The sequence below is a fragment of the Panulirus ornatus genome, chromosome 11 (assembly GCF_036320965.1).
Source record: "Panulirus ornatus isolate Po-2019 chromosome 11, ASM3632096v1, whole genome shotgun sequence".
Taxonomy (NCBI): Eukaryota; Metazoa; Arthropoda; class Malacostraca; order Decapoda; family Palinuridae; genus Panulirus; species Panulirus ornatus.
Window position 1 is genome coordinate 21060343 of NC_092234.1, and position 15051 is coordinate 21075393.

Below are 15051 nucleotides of genomic sequence, written 5' to 3' on the forward strand. Positions count from 1 at the left end.
CAGTTTACCTCCTCCCTCATCACCATCTCCCTCACCAAGTCAGTTTATCCTCCTCCCCTCATCACCATCTCCCTCACCACGCCAGTTTACCTCCTCCCCTCATCACCATTCTCCCTCACCACGCCAGTTTACCTCCTCCCCTTCATCACCATCTCCCTCACCACGCCAGTTTACCTCCTCCCCTCATCACCATCTCCCTCACCACGTCAGCTTACCTCCTTCTTTCATCACCATCTCCCTCACCACGCCAGTTTACCTCCTCCCCTCATCACCATCTCCCTCACCACGCCAGTTTACCTCCTCCCCTCATCACCATCTCCCCTCACCACGCCAGTTTACCTCCTCCCCTCATAACCAACTCCCTCAACACGTCAGTTTATCTCCTCCCCTCATCACCATCTCCCTCACCACGTCAGTTTATCTTCTTCTTTCATCACCATCTCCCTCACCACGCCAGTTTACCTCCTCCCCTCATAACCATCTCCCTCAACACGTTAGTTTATCTCCTCCACTTATCACCATCTCCCTCACCACGCCAGTTTACCTCCTCCCCTCATCACCATCTCCCTCACCACGCCAGTTTACCTCCTCCCCTCATCACCATCTCCCTCATCACGCCAGTTTACCTCCTCCCCTCATCACCACCTCCCTCACCACGCCAGTTTACCTCCTCCCCTCATCACCATCTCCCTCACCACGCCAGTTTACCTCCTCCCCTCATCACCATCTCCCTCATCACGTCAGTTTATCTCCTTCTTTCATCACCATCTCCCTCACCACGCCAGTTTACCTCCTCCCCTCATCACCATCTCCCTCACCACGCCAGTTTACCTCCTCCCCTTCATCACCATCTCCCTCACCACGCCAGTTTACCTCCTCCCCTTCATCACCATCTCCCTCACCACGCCAGTTTACCTCCTCCCCTTCATCACCATCTCCCTCACCACGCCAGTTTACCTCCTCCCCTCATCACCATCTCCCTCACCACGCCAGTTTACCTCCTCCCCTCATCACCATCTCCCTCACCACGCCAGTTTACCTCCTCCCCTCATCACCATCTCCCTCACCACGCCAGTTTACCTCCTCCCCTCATCACCATCTCCCTCACCACGCCAGTTTACCTCCTCCCCTCATCACCATCTCCCTCACCACGCCAGTTTACCTCCTCCCCTCATCACCATCTCCCTCACCACGCCAGTTTACCTCCTCCCCTTCATCACCATCTCCCTCACCACGCCAGTTTACCTCCTCCCCTCATCACCATCTCCCTCACCACGCCATCAGTACACCCAACATACCATTCATTAAGAGCTCTATTGCTCTCACGTCCTTCAGTGTAACGTCATCGTGTGTGTGTGTGTGTGTGTGTGTGTGTGTGTGTGGAGGCAGCGGGTCATCCAGGCCCAGCGCAGGGCTGAGCCCACAACGCTGGGGTGTCTGCCCACACGCTGGAGGGTCACGTGTGAACCTGAGGATCAGTACGACGTGTGGCAGGAAGTATGGACCAACACCTCCACTCTTGCGACGACACATACGAAGTACATGGTACATGCTGGGGTACCTGTGTGAGGGAGGGAGGAGCATGGTACACTCACCAGAACAGACGCCTCCAAAATATGAGGAGCGGACAGATGTTGGCCACGATGACGGCGTAGAAGGGCGCCCTGCTCATGCCTCGCTGCCAGTTGAGGTTTATGCAGGCCTGCGCCGCTGGTGTGGAGATGAAGTTCATATCGTTGGCCATGAAGGCCAGCTCGAGGCAGTCCACCTCACCCCACCGGACGTTCCGCTGCTCCAACAGACTCATGGCATTGACGACGTCCTCCTCAAAGCAGATGGCCAGTAGCTGTGGAGGAGGACATGGTTACATGGGTCAGGCCAGTCATGGGGTAGACATCACACAATATGATGAACACGTCATGAGCTACGACAGCAACACTGGCAGGCAAGAGCCCAGCTGGAGCACCACTGGCCTACTGGTCAGTATGAGCCTCTCACCCAGCTGGAGCACCACTGGCCTCCTGGTCAGTATGAGCCTCTCACCCAGCTGGAGCACCACTGGCCTACTGGTCAGCATGAGCCTCTCACCCAGCTGGAGCACCACTGGCCTCCTGGTCAGTATGAGTCTCTCACCCAGCTGGAGCACCACTGACCCCCTGGTCAGTATGGGCCTCTCACATCATCTCACAACCAAACATTTAGCGAGACAGTGCGACCACAACAGACGTGGAGGGGACAGTGAAGCCTGGAAACTGTTTCACAAAAAAAAAGATGCTGAACGGAAACAATAACTAGTTATCTGTTGATCTCATTTATCTATCTACCTGTCCATTTATCTATCTACCTGTCCATTTATCAGTATAAATATTGAAAGACAACTTTTAGTGTTCCTGACCAACACAGTAGAAACTATAGATTGTAAACTAATACAATACCGCCACGCTACAGAGAAACTATAAGTTTTCGAGGAAAATGCTTCATGAACGAACATCAACGACAACAACAACTGAGATAGGTTCTACCTACAACAATGATGTTATGGGATGACATACCATTTCTCTGTCATCTTCCTACAAACATCAGAAAATATAATCATACGAAGGAGGAACCAAAACTTAACCTGTGAACACGACGAAGCACAATGCTGTCACACACACACACACCTTCCCGGCGTTACATGTCCTTCCTTAACTCCACTCATGAAGTACATGACCATTATTGTCTAGTGCTTCCGTACACACTTTCTAGCTCCACTCCATAGCTCTTTACTCTCCACCATCTTCCTCCCTACTCCACCTTACACTGCCAGCCTCTCCACACCCACAACAGCTTAGTGTTCTTTCTCCATCCTCCAGTATAATGTCTCACTGTATTCCTCTGTATCCTTACTTGTATCTCTCCTGTACCAACACACGTCTGTCACCATCATCTCCAGTCAGTTCTTATCACTTGCCATCTCCACCAAGCTTCATCTTTCCTCACTAGTACTCCCCATGACTTCATCTTCCTCACTAGTACTCCCCCAGACTTCACCTTCCTCACTAGCACTCCCCCAGACTTCATCTTCCTCACTAGCACTCACCCAGACTTCATCTTCCTCACTAGCACTCTCCCAGACTTCATCTTCCTCACTAGCACTCCCCCAGACTTCATCTTCCTCACTAGTACTCCCCCAGACTTCACCTTCCTCACTAGTACTCCCCCGACTTCATCTTCCTCACTAGCACTCCCCCAGACTTCATCTTCCTCACTAGTACTCCCCCAGACTTCATCGTCCTCACTAGCACTCCCCCAGACTTCACCTTCCTCACTAGCACTCCCCCAGACTTCATCTTCCTCACTAGCACTCCCCCAGACTTCATCTTCCTCACTAGCACTCCCCCAGACTTCATCTTTCCTCACTAGCACTCCCCCAGACTTCATCTTCCCCACTAGCACTCCCCCAGACTTCAATTTCCTCACTAGCACTCCCCCTGACTTCATCTTCCTCACTAGCACTCCCCCAGACTTCATCTTTCCTCACTAGCACTCCTCCAGACTTCATCTTTCTCACTAGCACCCCCCTGACTTCATCTTTCCTCACTAGCACTCCCCCAGACTTCATCTTTCCTCACTAGCACTCCCCCAGACTTCATCTTCCTCACTAGCACTCCCCTAGACTTCATCTTTCCTCATTAGCACTGCCCCAGACTTCATCTTTCCTCACATGCACTCCCCCTGACTTCATCTTTCCTCACTCGCAGTCCCTCAGACTTCATCTTTCCTCACTAGCACTGCCCCAGACTTCATCTTTCCTCACTAGCACTCCCCCAAACTTCATCTTCCTCACTAGCACCCCCCTGACTTCACCTTTGATCACTAGCACTCCCCCAGACTTCATCTTTCCTCACTAGCACCCCCCCAGACTTCATCTTTCCTCACTAGCACTGCCCCAGACTTCATCTTTCCTCACTAGCACTCCCCCAGACTTCATCTTTCCTCACTAGCACCCCCCCAGACTTCATCTTTCCTCACTAGCACTGCCCCAGACTTCATCTTTCCTCACTAGCACTCCCCCTGACTTCATCTTTCCTCACTAGCACTCTCCAGACTTCATCTTTCCTCACTAGCACCCCCTGGCTTCATCTTTCCTCACTAGCCCTCCCCAGACTTCATCTTTCCTCACTGGCACTGCCCCAGACTTCATCTTTCCTCACTAGCACTCCCCAGACTTCATCTTTCCTCACTGGCACTGCCCCAGACTTCATCTTTCCTCACTAGCACTCCCCCTGACTTCATCTTTCCTCACTAGCACTCCCTCAGACTTCATCTTACCTCACTAGCAGTCCCTCAGACTTCATCTTTCCTCACTAGCACTCCCCCAGACTTCATTTTTCCTCACTAGCACTCCCCCTGACTTCATCTTCCTCACTAGCACTCCCCCAGACTTCATCTTTCCTCACTAGCACTCCTTCAGACTTCATCTTTCTCACTAGCACTCCCTCAGACTCCATCTTTCCTCACTAGCACTCCCCCAGACTTCATCTTTCCTCACTAGCACTCCCCCAGACTTCATCTTCCTCACTAGCACTCCCCCAGACTTCATCTTTCCTCACTAGCACTCCCCCGGACTTCATCGTCCTCACTAGCACCCCCCTGACTTCATCTTCCTCACTAGCACTCCCCTGACTTCATCTTCCTCACTAGCACTCCCCCAGACTTCATCTTTTCTCATTAGCACTCCTCCAGTCTTCATCTTTCCTCACTAGCACTCCCTCAGACTCCATCTTTCCTCACTAGCACTCCCCCAGACTTCATCTTTCCCCACTAGCACTACCCCAGACTTCATCTTTCCTCACTAGCACTCCCTCCAGACTTCATCTTCCTCACCAGCACCCCACTGACTTCATCTTCCTCACAAGCACTCCCTCAGATTTCATCTTCCTCACTAGATAGCCCCTCCCAGACTTCATCTTTCCTCACTAGCACCCCCCCCAGACTTTTCTTCCTCACTATCCACTCCCCCAGATTCATCTTTCCTCACTAGCACTCCCCCGGACTTCATCGTCCTCACTAGCCCCCCCCTGACTTCATTTTCCTCACTAGCATTCCCCTGATTATCTTCCTAAATAGCACTCCCCAGACTTCTCTTTTCTCTTAGCACTCCTCCAGTCTTACATTTTCCTCATAGCACTCCCTCAAAACTCCATCTTTCCTCACTGCACTCCCCCGACTTCTCTTTCCCCACTAGCACTACCCCAGACTTCATCTTTCCTCACTAGCACTCCTCCCAGACTTCTCTTCCTCACCAGCACCCACTGACTTCTTCTTTTTTCACAAGCACTCCTCGGGATTTCATCATTCCTCACTAGCACTCCCCAGGACTTATTTTCCCCTCCCCAGCACCCCCCTGACTTCATCTTCCTCAAAAGACCCCAGATTTCATCATTCCTCACTAGCACTCCCTCCAGACTTCATCTTCCTCACCAGCACCCCCCTGACTTCATCTTCCTCACAAGCATTCACTCAGATTTCATCTTCCTCACTAGCACTCCCCCAGACTTCATCTTCCTCACTAGTACTCCCCCCCCCTGACTTCATCTTCCTCACTAGCACTCCCCCAGACTTCATCTTTCCCCACTAGCACTCCCCCAGACTTCATCTTTCCTCACTAGCACTCCCCCAGACTTCATCATTCCTCACTAGCACTCCCCCAGACTTCATCTTCCTCACTAGCACTCCCCCTGACTTCATCTTCCTCACTAGCACTTCCCCAGACTTCATCTTCCTCACTAGCACTCCCCCAGACTTCATCATTCCTCACTAGCACTCACCCAGCCTTCATCTTCCTCACTAGCACCCCCGTGACTTCATCTTCCTCACTAGCACTCCCCCAGACTTCATCTTCCTCACTAGCACTCCCCCAGACTTCATCTTCCTCACTAGTACTCCCCCTGACTTCATCTTCCTCACTAGCACTCCCCCAGACTTCATTTTTCCCCATTAGCACTCCTCTAGACTTCATCTTTCCTCACTAGCACTCTCCCAGACTTCATCATTCCTCACTAGCACTCCCCCAGACTTCATCTTCCTCACTAGCACTCCCCCAGACTTCATCTTCTTCACTAGCACCCCCCTGACTTCATCTTCCTCACTAGCACTCCCTCAGATTTCATCTTCCTCACTAGCACTCCCCAAGACTTCATCTTTCTCACTAGCACTCGGACAGACTTCATCTTTCTCACTAGCACTCCCCCAAACTTCATCTTTCTCACTAGCACTCCCCCAGACTTCATCTTCCTCACTAGCACTCCCCCAGACTTCATCATTCCTCACTACCACTCCCCCAGACGTCATCTTCCTCACTAGCACTCCCCCTGACTTCATCTTCCTCACTAGCACTCCCCCAGACTTCATCTTCCTCACTAGCACTCCCCCAGACTTCATCTTCCTCACTAGCACTCCCCCAGACTTCATCTTCCTCACTAGCACTCCCCCTGACTTCATCTTCCTCACTAGCACTCCCTCAGATTTCATCTTCCTCACTAGCACTCCCCCAGACTTCATCTTTCTCACTAGCACTCGGACAGACTTCATCTTCCTCACTAGTACTCCCCCAGACTTCATCTTCCTCACTAGCACTCCCCCAGACTTCATCTTCCTCACTAGCACTCCCCCAGACTTCATCATTCCTCACTAGCACTCCCCCAGACTTCATCATTCCTCACTAGCACTCCCCCAGACTTCATCTTCCTCACTAGCACTCCCCCTGACTTCATCTTCCTCACTAGCACTCCCCCAGACTTCATCTTCCTCACTAGCACTCCCCAAGACTTTATCATTCCTCACTAGCACTCCCCCAGACTTCATCTTCTTTACTAGCACCCCCCTGACTTCATCTTCCTCACTAGCACTCCCTCAGATTTCATCTTTCCCACTAGCACTCCCCCAGACTTCATCTTTCTCACTAGCACTCCCCCAGACGTCATCTTTCTCACTAGCACTCCCCCAGACTTCATCTTTCTCACTAGCACTCCACCTGACTTCATCTTCCTCACTAGCACTCCCCCAGACTTCATCTTCCTCACTACCACTCCCTGACTTCATCTTCCTCACTAGCACTCCCCCAGACTTCATCTTCCTCACTAGCACTTCCCCAGACTTCATCTTTCCTCTCTAGCACTCCCCCAGACTTCATCTTCCTCACTAGCATACCCCCAGACTTCATCTTTCTCACTAGCACTGCCCCAGACTTCATCTTCCTTACTAGCACTCCCCCTGTCTTTATCTTTCTCACAAGCACTCCCTCAGACTTCATCTTCCTCACTAGCACTCTCCCTGACTTCATCTTCCTCACTTGTACTACCCCTGACTTCATCTTCCTCACTAGCACTCCCCCAGACTTCATCTTCCTCACTAGCACTCCCCCAGACTTCATCTTCCTCACTAGCACTCTCCCAGACTTCATCTTCCTCACTAGCACTCCCCCAGACTTCATCCTTCTCACTAGCACTCCCTCAGACTTCATCTTTCTCACTAGCACTCCCCCAGACTTCATCTTCCTCACTAGCACTCCCCCAGACTTCATCTTCCTCACTAGCACTCTCCCAGACTTCATCTTCCTCACTAGCACTCCCCCAGACTTCATCTTTCTCACTAGCACTCCCCCAGACTTCATCTTCCTCACTAGCACTCCCCCAGACTTCATCTTCCTCACTAGCACTCCCCCAGACTTCATCTTCCTCACTAGCACTCCCCCAGACTTCATCTTTCTCACTAGCTCTCCCTCAGACTTGCTGCTATACACTCATCTCCTTCTAAATTAGTTTCTTTACCTTTTTTTTAAAAAATTTCCTTCATCTTTCTCTTAAATTCCTCATATCATATTGAAGACTTTGTATTCCATATTTCCTCCCATCCATTTATAACTATTTTCTGGCAGATTTGCCTTCATCCAAATTGCCTTCCTCTCCTCCACCGACTTCCTTCATTCCTCTCCTCGGTCGTGGCGCGGTGGATGACCTGAGCAGATGGATGAGGGCTGACGGGTGCGGGAGGGAGCGACACCTGGGTATGGTGGTCCAGGTGCATATGAGGATGGAGGAAGATGACATGGATGATGCTAGTGTGTGTCCGTCATTGTCAGTCATGCACGTACATACGTGATCACAGTGTGTGCCAGTCAGTGTCAGTCATGCACATGTATACATGATTACAGTATGTGTAAGTCAGTGTCAGTCATACACATACATACGTGGATGATGATAGTGTGTGTCAGTCAGTGTCAGTCATGCACATACATACATGGATGATGCTAGTCTGTGTCAGTCAGTGTCAGTCATACACATACATACATACATAATGTGTGTCCGTCAGTGCCAGTCATGCACATACATACATGGCTGATGATAGTGTATGTGTGTCCGTCATTGTCAGTTATGCACATACATACATGGATGATGATAGTGTGTGTCTGTCAGTGTCAGTCATGCACATACATACATAAATTATATAGTGTGTGTCAGTCAGTGTCAGTCATGCACATACATATATGGATTATATAGTGTGTGTCAGTCAGTGTCAATTCATGCACATACATACATGGATTATATAGTGTGTGTCAGTCAGTGTCAGTCATGCACATACATATATGGATTATATAGTGTGTGTCAGTCAGTGTCAGTCATGCACATACATATATGGATTATATAGTGCGTGTTAGTCAGTGTCAGTCATGCACATACATACATGGATGATGATAAGTGTGTGTCAGCCAGTGTCAGTTATGCACATACATACATGTATGATACTAGTGTGTGTCAATCAGCGTCAGTCATGCACATACATATATGGATTATATAGTGTGTGTCAGTCAGTGTCAGTCATGCACATACATACATGTATGATGCTAGTGTGTGTCAATCAGCGTCAGTCACGCACATACATACATGGATTATATAGTGCGTGCTAGTCAGTGTCAGTCATGCACATACATACATGGATTATATAGTGCGTGTTAGTCAGTGTCAGTCATGCACATACATACATGGATTATATAGTGTGTGTCAGTCATTGTCAGTCATGCACATACATACATATATGATGCTAGTGTGTGTCAGTCAGTGTCAGTCATGCACATACATACATACATGGATGATGCTAGTGTGTGTCAGTCAGTGTCAGTCATGCACATACATACATGGATGATGCTAGTGTGTGTCAGTCAGTGTCACTCATACACATACATACATTCATGGATGATGCTAATGTGTGTCAGTCAGTGTCAGTCATGCACATACATGTATGGATGATGCTAGTATGAGTCAGTTAGTGTTAGTCATGCACATACATACATGGATGATGCTAATGTGTGTCAGTCAGTGTCAGTCATGCACATACATACATACATGGATGATGCTAGTGTGTGTCAGTCAGTGTCAGTCATGCACATACATACATGGATGATGCTAGTGTGTGTCAGTCAGTGTCAGTCATGCACATACATACATGGATGATGCTAGTGTGTGTCAGTCAGTGTCACTCATACACATACATACATTCATGGATGATGCTAATGTGTGTCAGTCAGTGTCAGTCATGCACATACATATATGGATGATGCTAGTATGTGTCAGTTAGTGTTAGTCATGCACATACATACATGTATGATGCTAGTGTGTGTCAGTCAGTGTCAGTCATGCACATACATACATGGATGATGCTAGTGTGTGTCAGTCAGTGTTAGTCATGCACATACATACATGGATGATGCTAGTGTGTGTCAGTCAGTGTCACTCATGCACATACATACATGGATGATGCTAGTGTGTGTCAGTCAGTGTCAGTCATGCACATACATACATGGATGATGCTAGTGTGTGTCAGTCAGTGTCAGTCATGCACATACATACATGGATGATGCTAATGTGTGTCAGTCAGTGTCAGTCATGCACATACATATATGGATGATGCTAGTGTGTGTCAGTCAGTGTCACTCATACACATACATACATTCATGGATGATGCTAATGTGTGTCAGTCAGTGTCAGTCATGCACATACATGTATGGATGATGCTAGTATGTGTCAGTTAGTGTTAGTCATGCATATACATACATGGATGATGCTACTGTGTGTCAGTCAGTGTCACTCATACACATACATACATTCATGGATGATGCTAATGTGTGTCAGTCAGTGTCAGTCATGCACATACATATATGTATGATGCTAGTATGTGTCAGTTAGTGTTAGTCATGCACATCCATACATGGATGATGGTGACTGTACTCATGACAGTATGAATGGTGACTGTACTCATGACAGTATGAATGGTGACTATACTCATGACAGCATGAATGGTAACTATACTCATGACAGCATGAATGGTGACTGTACTCATGACAGCATGAATGGTGACTCTACTCATGACAGCATGAATGGTGACTATACTCATGACAGCATGAATGGTGACTATACTCATGACAGCATGAATGGTGACTGTACTCATGACAGCATGAATGGTGACTATACTCATGACAGCATGAATGGTGACTATACTCATGACAGCATGAATGGTGACTGTACTCATGACAGCATGAATGGTGACTGTACTCATGACAGCATGAATGGTGACTGTACTCATGACAGTATGAATGGTGACTGTACTCATGACAGCATGAATGGTTACTGTACTCATGACAGCATGAATGGTGACTGTACTCATGACAGCATGAATGGTGACTGTGCTCATGACAGCATGAATGGTGACTGTACTCATGACAGCATGAATGGTGACTGTACTCATAACATGAATGGTGACAGTACTCATGACAGTATGAATGGTGACTGTACTCATGACAGCATGAATGGTGACTGTACCCATGACAGCATGAATGGTGACTGTACTCATGACAGCATGAATGGTGACTGTACTCATAACATGAATGGTGACAGTACTCATGACAGTATGAATGGTGACAGTACTCATGACAGTATGAATGGTGACAGTACTCATGACAGCATGAATGGTGACTGTACCCATGACAGCATGAATGGTGACTGTACTCATGACAGCATGAATGGTGACTGTACTCATAACATGAATGGTGACAGTACTCATGACAGTATGAATGGTGACTGTACTCATGACAGCATGAATGGTGACTGTACTCATGACAGCATGAATGGTGACTGTACTCATGACAGCATGAATGGTGACTACTCATGACAGCGTGAATGGTGACTATACTCATGACAGCATGAATGGTGACTGTACTCATGACAGCATGAATGGTGACTGTACTTATGACAGCATGAATGGTGACTATACTCATGACAGCATGAATTTTGACTGTAATCATGACAGCATGAATGGTGACTGTACTTATGACAGCATGAATGGTGACTATACTCATGACAGCATGAATGGTGACTGTAATCATGACAGCATGAATGGTGACAGTACTCATGACAGTATGAATGGTGACAGTACTCATGACAGTATGAATGGTGACAGTACTCATGACAGCATGAATGGTGACTGTACCCATGACAGCATGAATGGTGACTGTACTCATGACAGCATGAATGGTGACTGTACTCATAACATGAATGGTGACAGTACTCATGACAGTATGAATGGTGACTGTACTCATGACAGCATGAATGGTGACTGTACTCATGACAGCATGAATGGTGACTGTACTCATGACAGCATGAATGGTGACTACTCATGACAGCGTGAATGGTGACTATACTCATGACAGCATGAATGGTGACTGTACTCATGACAGCATGAATGGTGACTGTACTTATGACAGCATGAATGGTGACTATACTCATGACAGCATGAATTTTGACTGTAATCATGACAGCATGAATGGTGACTGTACTTATGACAGCATGAATGGTGACTATACTCATGACAGCATGAATGGTGACTGTAATCATGACAGCATGAATGGTGACGGTACTCATGACAGCATGAATGGTGACTGCACTCATGACAGCATGAATGGTGACTGTACTCATGACAGCATGAATGGTGATTGTACTCATAACAGCATGAATGGTGATTGTACTCGTGACAGCATGAATGATGACTGTACTCATGACAGCATGAATGATGACTGTACTCATGACAGCATGAATGGTGACTGTACTCATAACAGCATGAATGGTGACTGTCCTCATGACAGCATGAATGGTGACTGTACTCATGACAGCATGAATGGTGATTGTACTCATGAGAGCATGAATGGTGACTGTACTCATGACAGCATGAATGGTGATTGTACTCATAACAGCATGAATGGTGATTGTACTCATGACAGCATGAATGATGACTGTACTCATGACAGCATGAATGATGACTGAACTCATGACAGCATGAATGGTGACTGTACTCATGACAGCATGAATGGTGATTGTACTCATAACAGCATGAATGGTGATTGTACTCATGACAGCATGAATGGTGACTGTACTCATGACAGTATGAATGGTGACTGTACTCATGACAGCATGAATGGTGACTGTACTCATGACAGCATGAATGGTGACTGTCCTCATGACAGCATGAATGGTGACTGTACTCATGACAGCATGAATGGTGATTGCACTCATGACAGCATGAATGGTGATTGCACTCATGACAGCATGAATGGTGACTGTACTCATGACAGCATGAATGGTGACTGTACTCATGACAGTATGAATGGTGACTGTCCTCATGACAGCATGAATGGTGACTGTCCTCATGACAGCATGAATGGTGATTGCACTCATGACAGCATGAATGGTGATTGCACTCATGACAGCATGAATGGTGACTGTACTCATGACAGCATGAATGGTGACTGTACTCATGACAGTATGAATGGTGACTGTCCTCATGACAGCATGAATGGTGACTGTCCTCATGACAGCATGAATGGTGACGGTACTTATGACAGCATGAATGGTGACTGTACTCATGACAGCATGAATGGTGACTGTACTCATGACAGTATGAATGGTGACTGTACTCATGACAGCATGAATGGTGACTGTACTCATGACAGCATGAATGGTGACTGTACTCATGACAGCATGAATGGTGATTGCACTCATGACAGCATGAATGGTGATTGCACTCATGACAGCATGAATGGTGACTGTACTCATGACAGCATGAATGGTGACTGTACTCATGACAGTATGAATGGTGACTGTCCTCATGACAGCATGAATGGTGACTGTCCTCATGACAGCATGAATGGTGACGGTACTTATGACAGCATGAATGGTGACTGTACTCATGACAGCATGAATGGTGACTGTACTCATGACAGCATGAATGGTGACTGTACTTATGACAGCATGAATGGTGACTGTACTCATGACAGCATGAATGGTGACTGTACTCATGACAGTATGAATGGTGACTGTACTCATGACAGCATGAATGGTGACTGTACTCATGACAGCATGAATGGTGACTGTACTCATGACAGCATGAATGGTGATTGCACTCATGACAGCATGAATGGTGATTGCACTCATGACAGCATGAATGGTGACTGTACTCATGACAGCATGAATGGTGACTGTACTCATGACAGTATGAATGGTGACTGTCCTCATGACAGCATGAATGGTGACTGTCCTCATGACAGCATGAATGGTGACGGTACTTATGACAGCATGAATGGTGACTGTACTCATGACAGCATGAATGGTGACTGTACTCATGACAGTATGAATAGTGACTGTACTCATGACAGCATGAATGGTGACTGTACTCATGACAGCATGAATGGTGACTGTACTCATGACAGCATGAATGGTGACTGTACTCATGACAGTATGAATGGTGACTGTACTCATGACAGTATGAATGGTGACTGTACTCATGACAGCATGAATGGTGACTGTACTCATGACAGCATGAATGGTGACTGTACTCATGACTGCATGAATGGTGACTGTACTCATAACAACATGAATGGTGACTGTACTCATTAACAGTTGAACATATGAGTGTAGTGGATGTTGGCCCCACGAGTGTACAACTCCCTGTACGTGCAGTACAACCCCCCCTGACACACTCACATCAACAGCCAGGTGTTCGAAGTCGTCCTTGTATCGGTGGTATTGGTGGCGGAGGTCGGTCATGGTGGCGCCCAGGGAGCGCCAGAGGGAGCGGTAGAGGCAGGAGGCCACCAGGGTGGCGCACAGTGGTGAGTTACACCTCCGCCACACGTGTCTGGCCAGCTTACCACGACCACTCAGGATACACCACACCAGCAGCTCCAGGTACGGGTCCTGCCGACACACACACACAGTGTAGTGGGGGTCGAGATCTCATGCAGACATAGGCGTGGTGCTGTGGGGGTTGTGGGGGTTGTGTGGGGGTGGAGATGTCATGCAGACATAGGCGTGGTGGTGTGGGGGTTGTGGGGGTGGAGATGTCATGCAGACATAGGCGTGGTGGTGTGGGGGGTGTGGGGGTGGAGATGTCATACAGACATAGGCGTGGTGGTGTGGGGGTTGTGGGGGTTGAGATGTCATACAGACATAGGCGTGGTGCTGTGGAGGTTGTGGGGGTTGAGATGTCATACAGACATAGGCGTGGTGGTGTGGGGGTTGAGATGTCATGCAGACATAGGCGTGGTGGTGTGGGGGGTGTGGGGGTGGAGATGTCATGCAGACATAGGCGTGGTGGCATGGGGGTTGAGATGTCATGCAGACATAGGCGTGGTGGTGTGGGGATTGTGGGGGTTGAGATTTCATGCAGACATAGGCGTGGTGGCATGGGGGTTGAGATGTCATGCAGACATAGGCGTGGTGGTGTGGGGGTTGTGGGGGTGGAGATGTCATGCAGACATAGGCGTGGTGGTGTGGGGGGTGTGGGGGTGGAGATGTCATACAGACATAGGCGTGGTGGTGTGGGGGTTGTGGGGGTTGAGATGTCATACAGACATAGGCGTGGTGCTGTGGAGGTTGTGGGGGTTGAGATGTCATACAGACATAGGCGTGGTGGTGTGGGGGTTGAGATGTCATGCAGACATAGGCGTGGTGGTGTGGGGGG

At 48.3% G+C, this 15051-nt stretch overlaps 1 protein-coding gene across 1 annotated transcript in view; it reads right to left on the reverse strand.

Annotated features, from left to right (window-relative positions):
* LOC139751132 (transient receptor potential cation channel subfamily M member-like 2) overlaps positions 1 to 15051 on the reverse strand; it is a 136796-nt gene that overhangs the window by 37777 nt on the left and 83968 nt on the right. The window contains exons 20-21 of the mRNA XM_071666232.1: positions 14073 to 14285; positions 1596 to 1846 (exon numbers count right to left, since the gene is read on the reverse strand). Coding sequence (XP_071522333.1) covers positions 1596 to 1846; positions 14073 to 14285 — 464 coding nt within the window. The remainder of the gene's footprint in view (positions 1 to 1595; positions 1847 to 14072; positions 14286 to 15051) is intronic.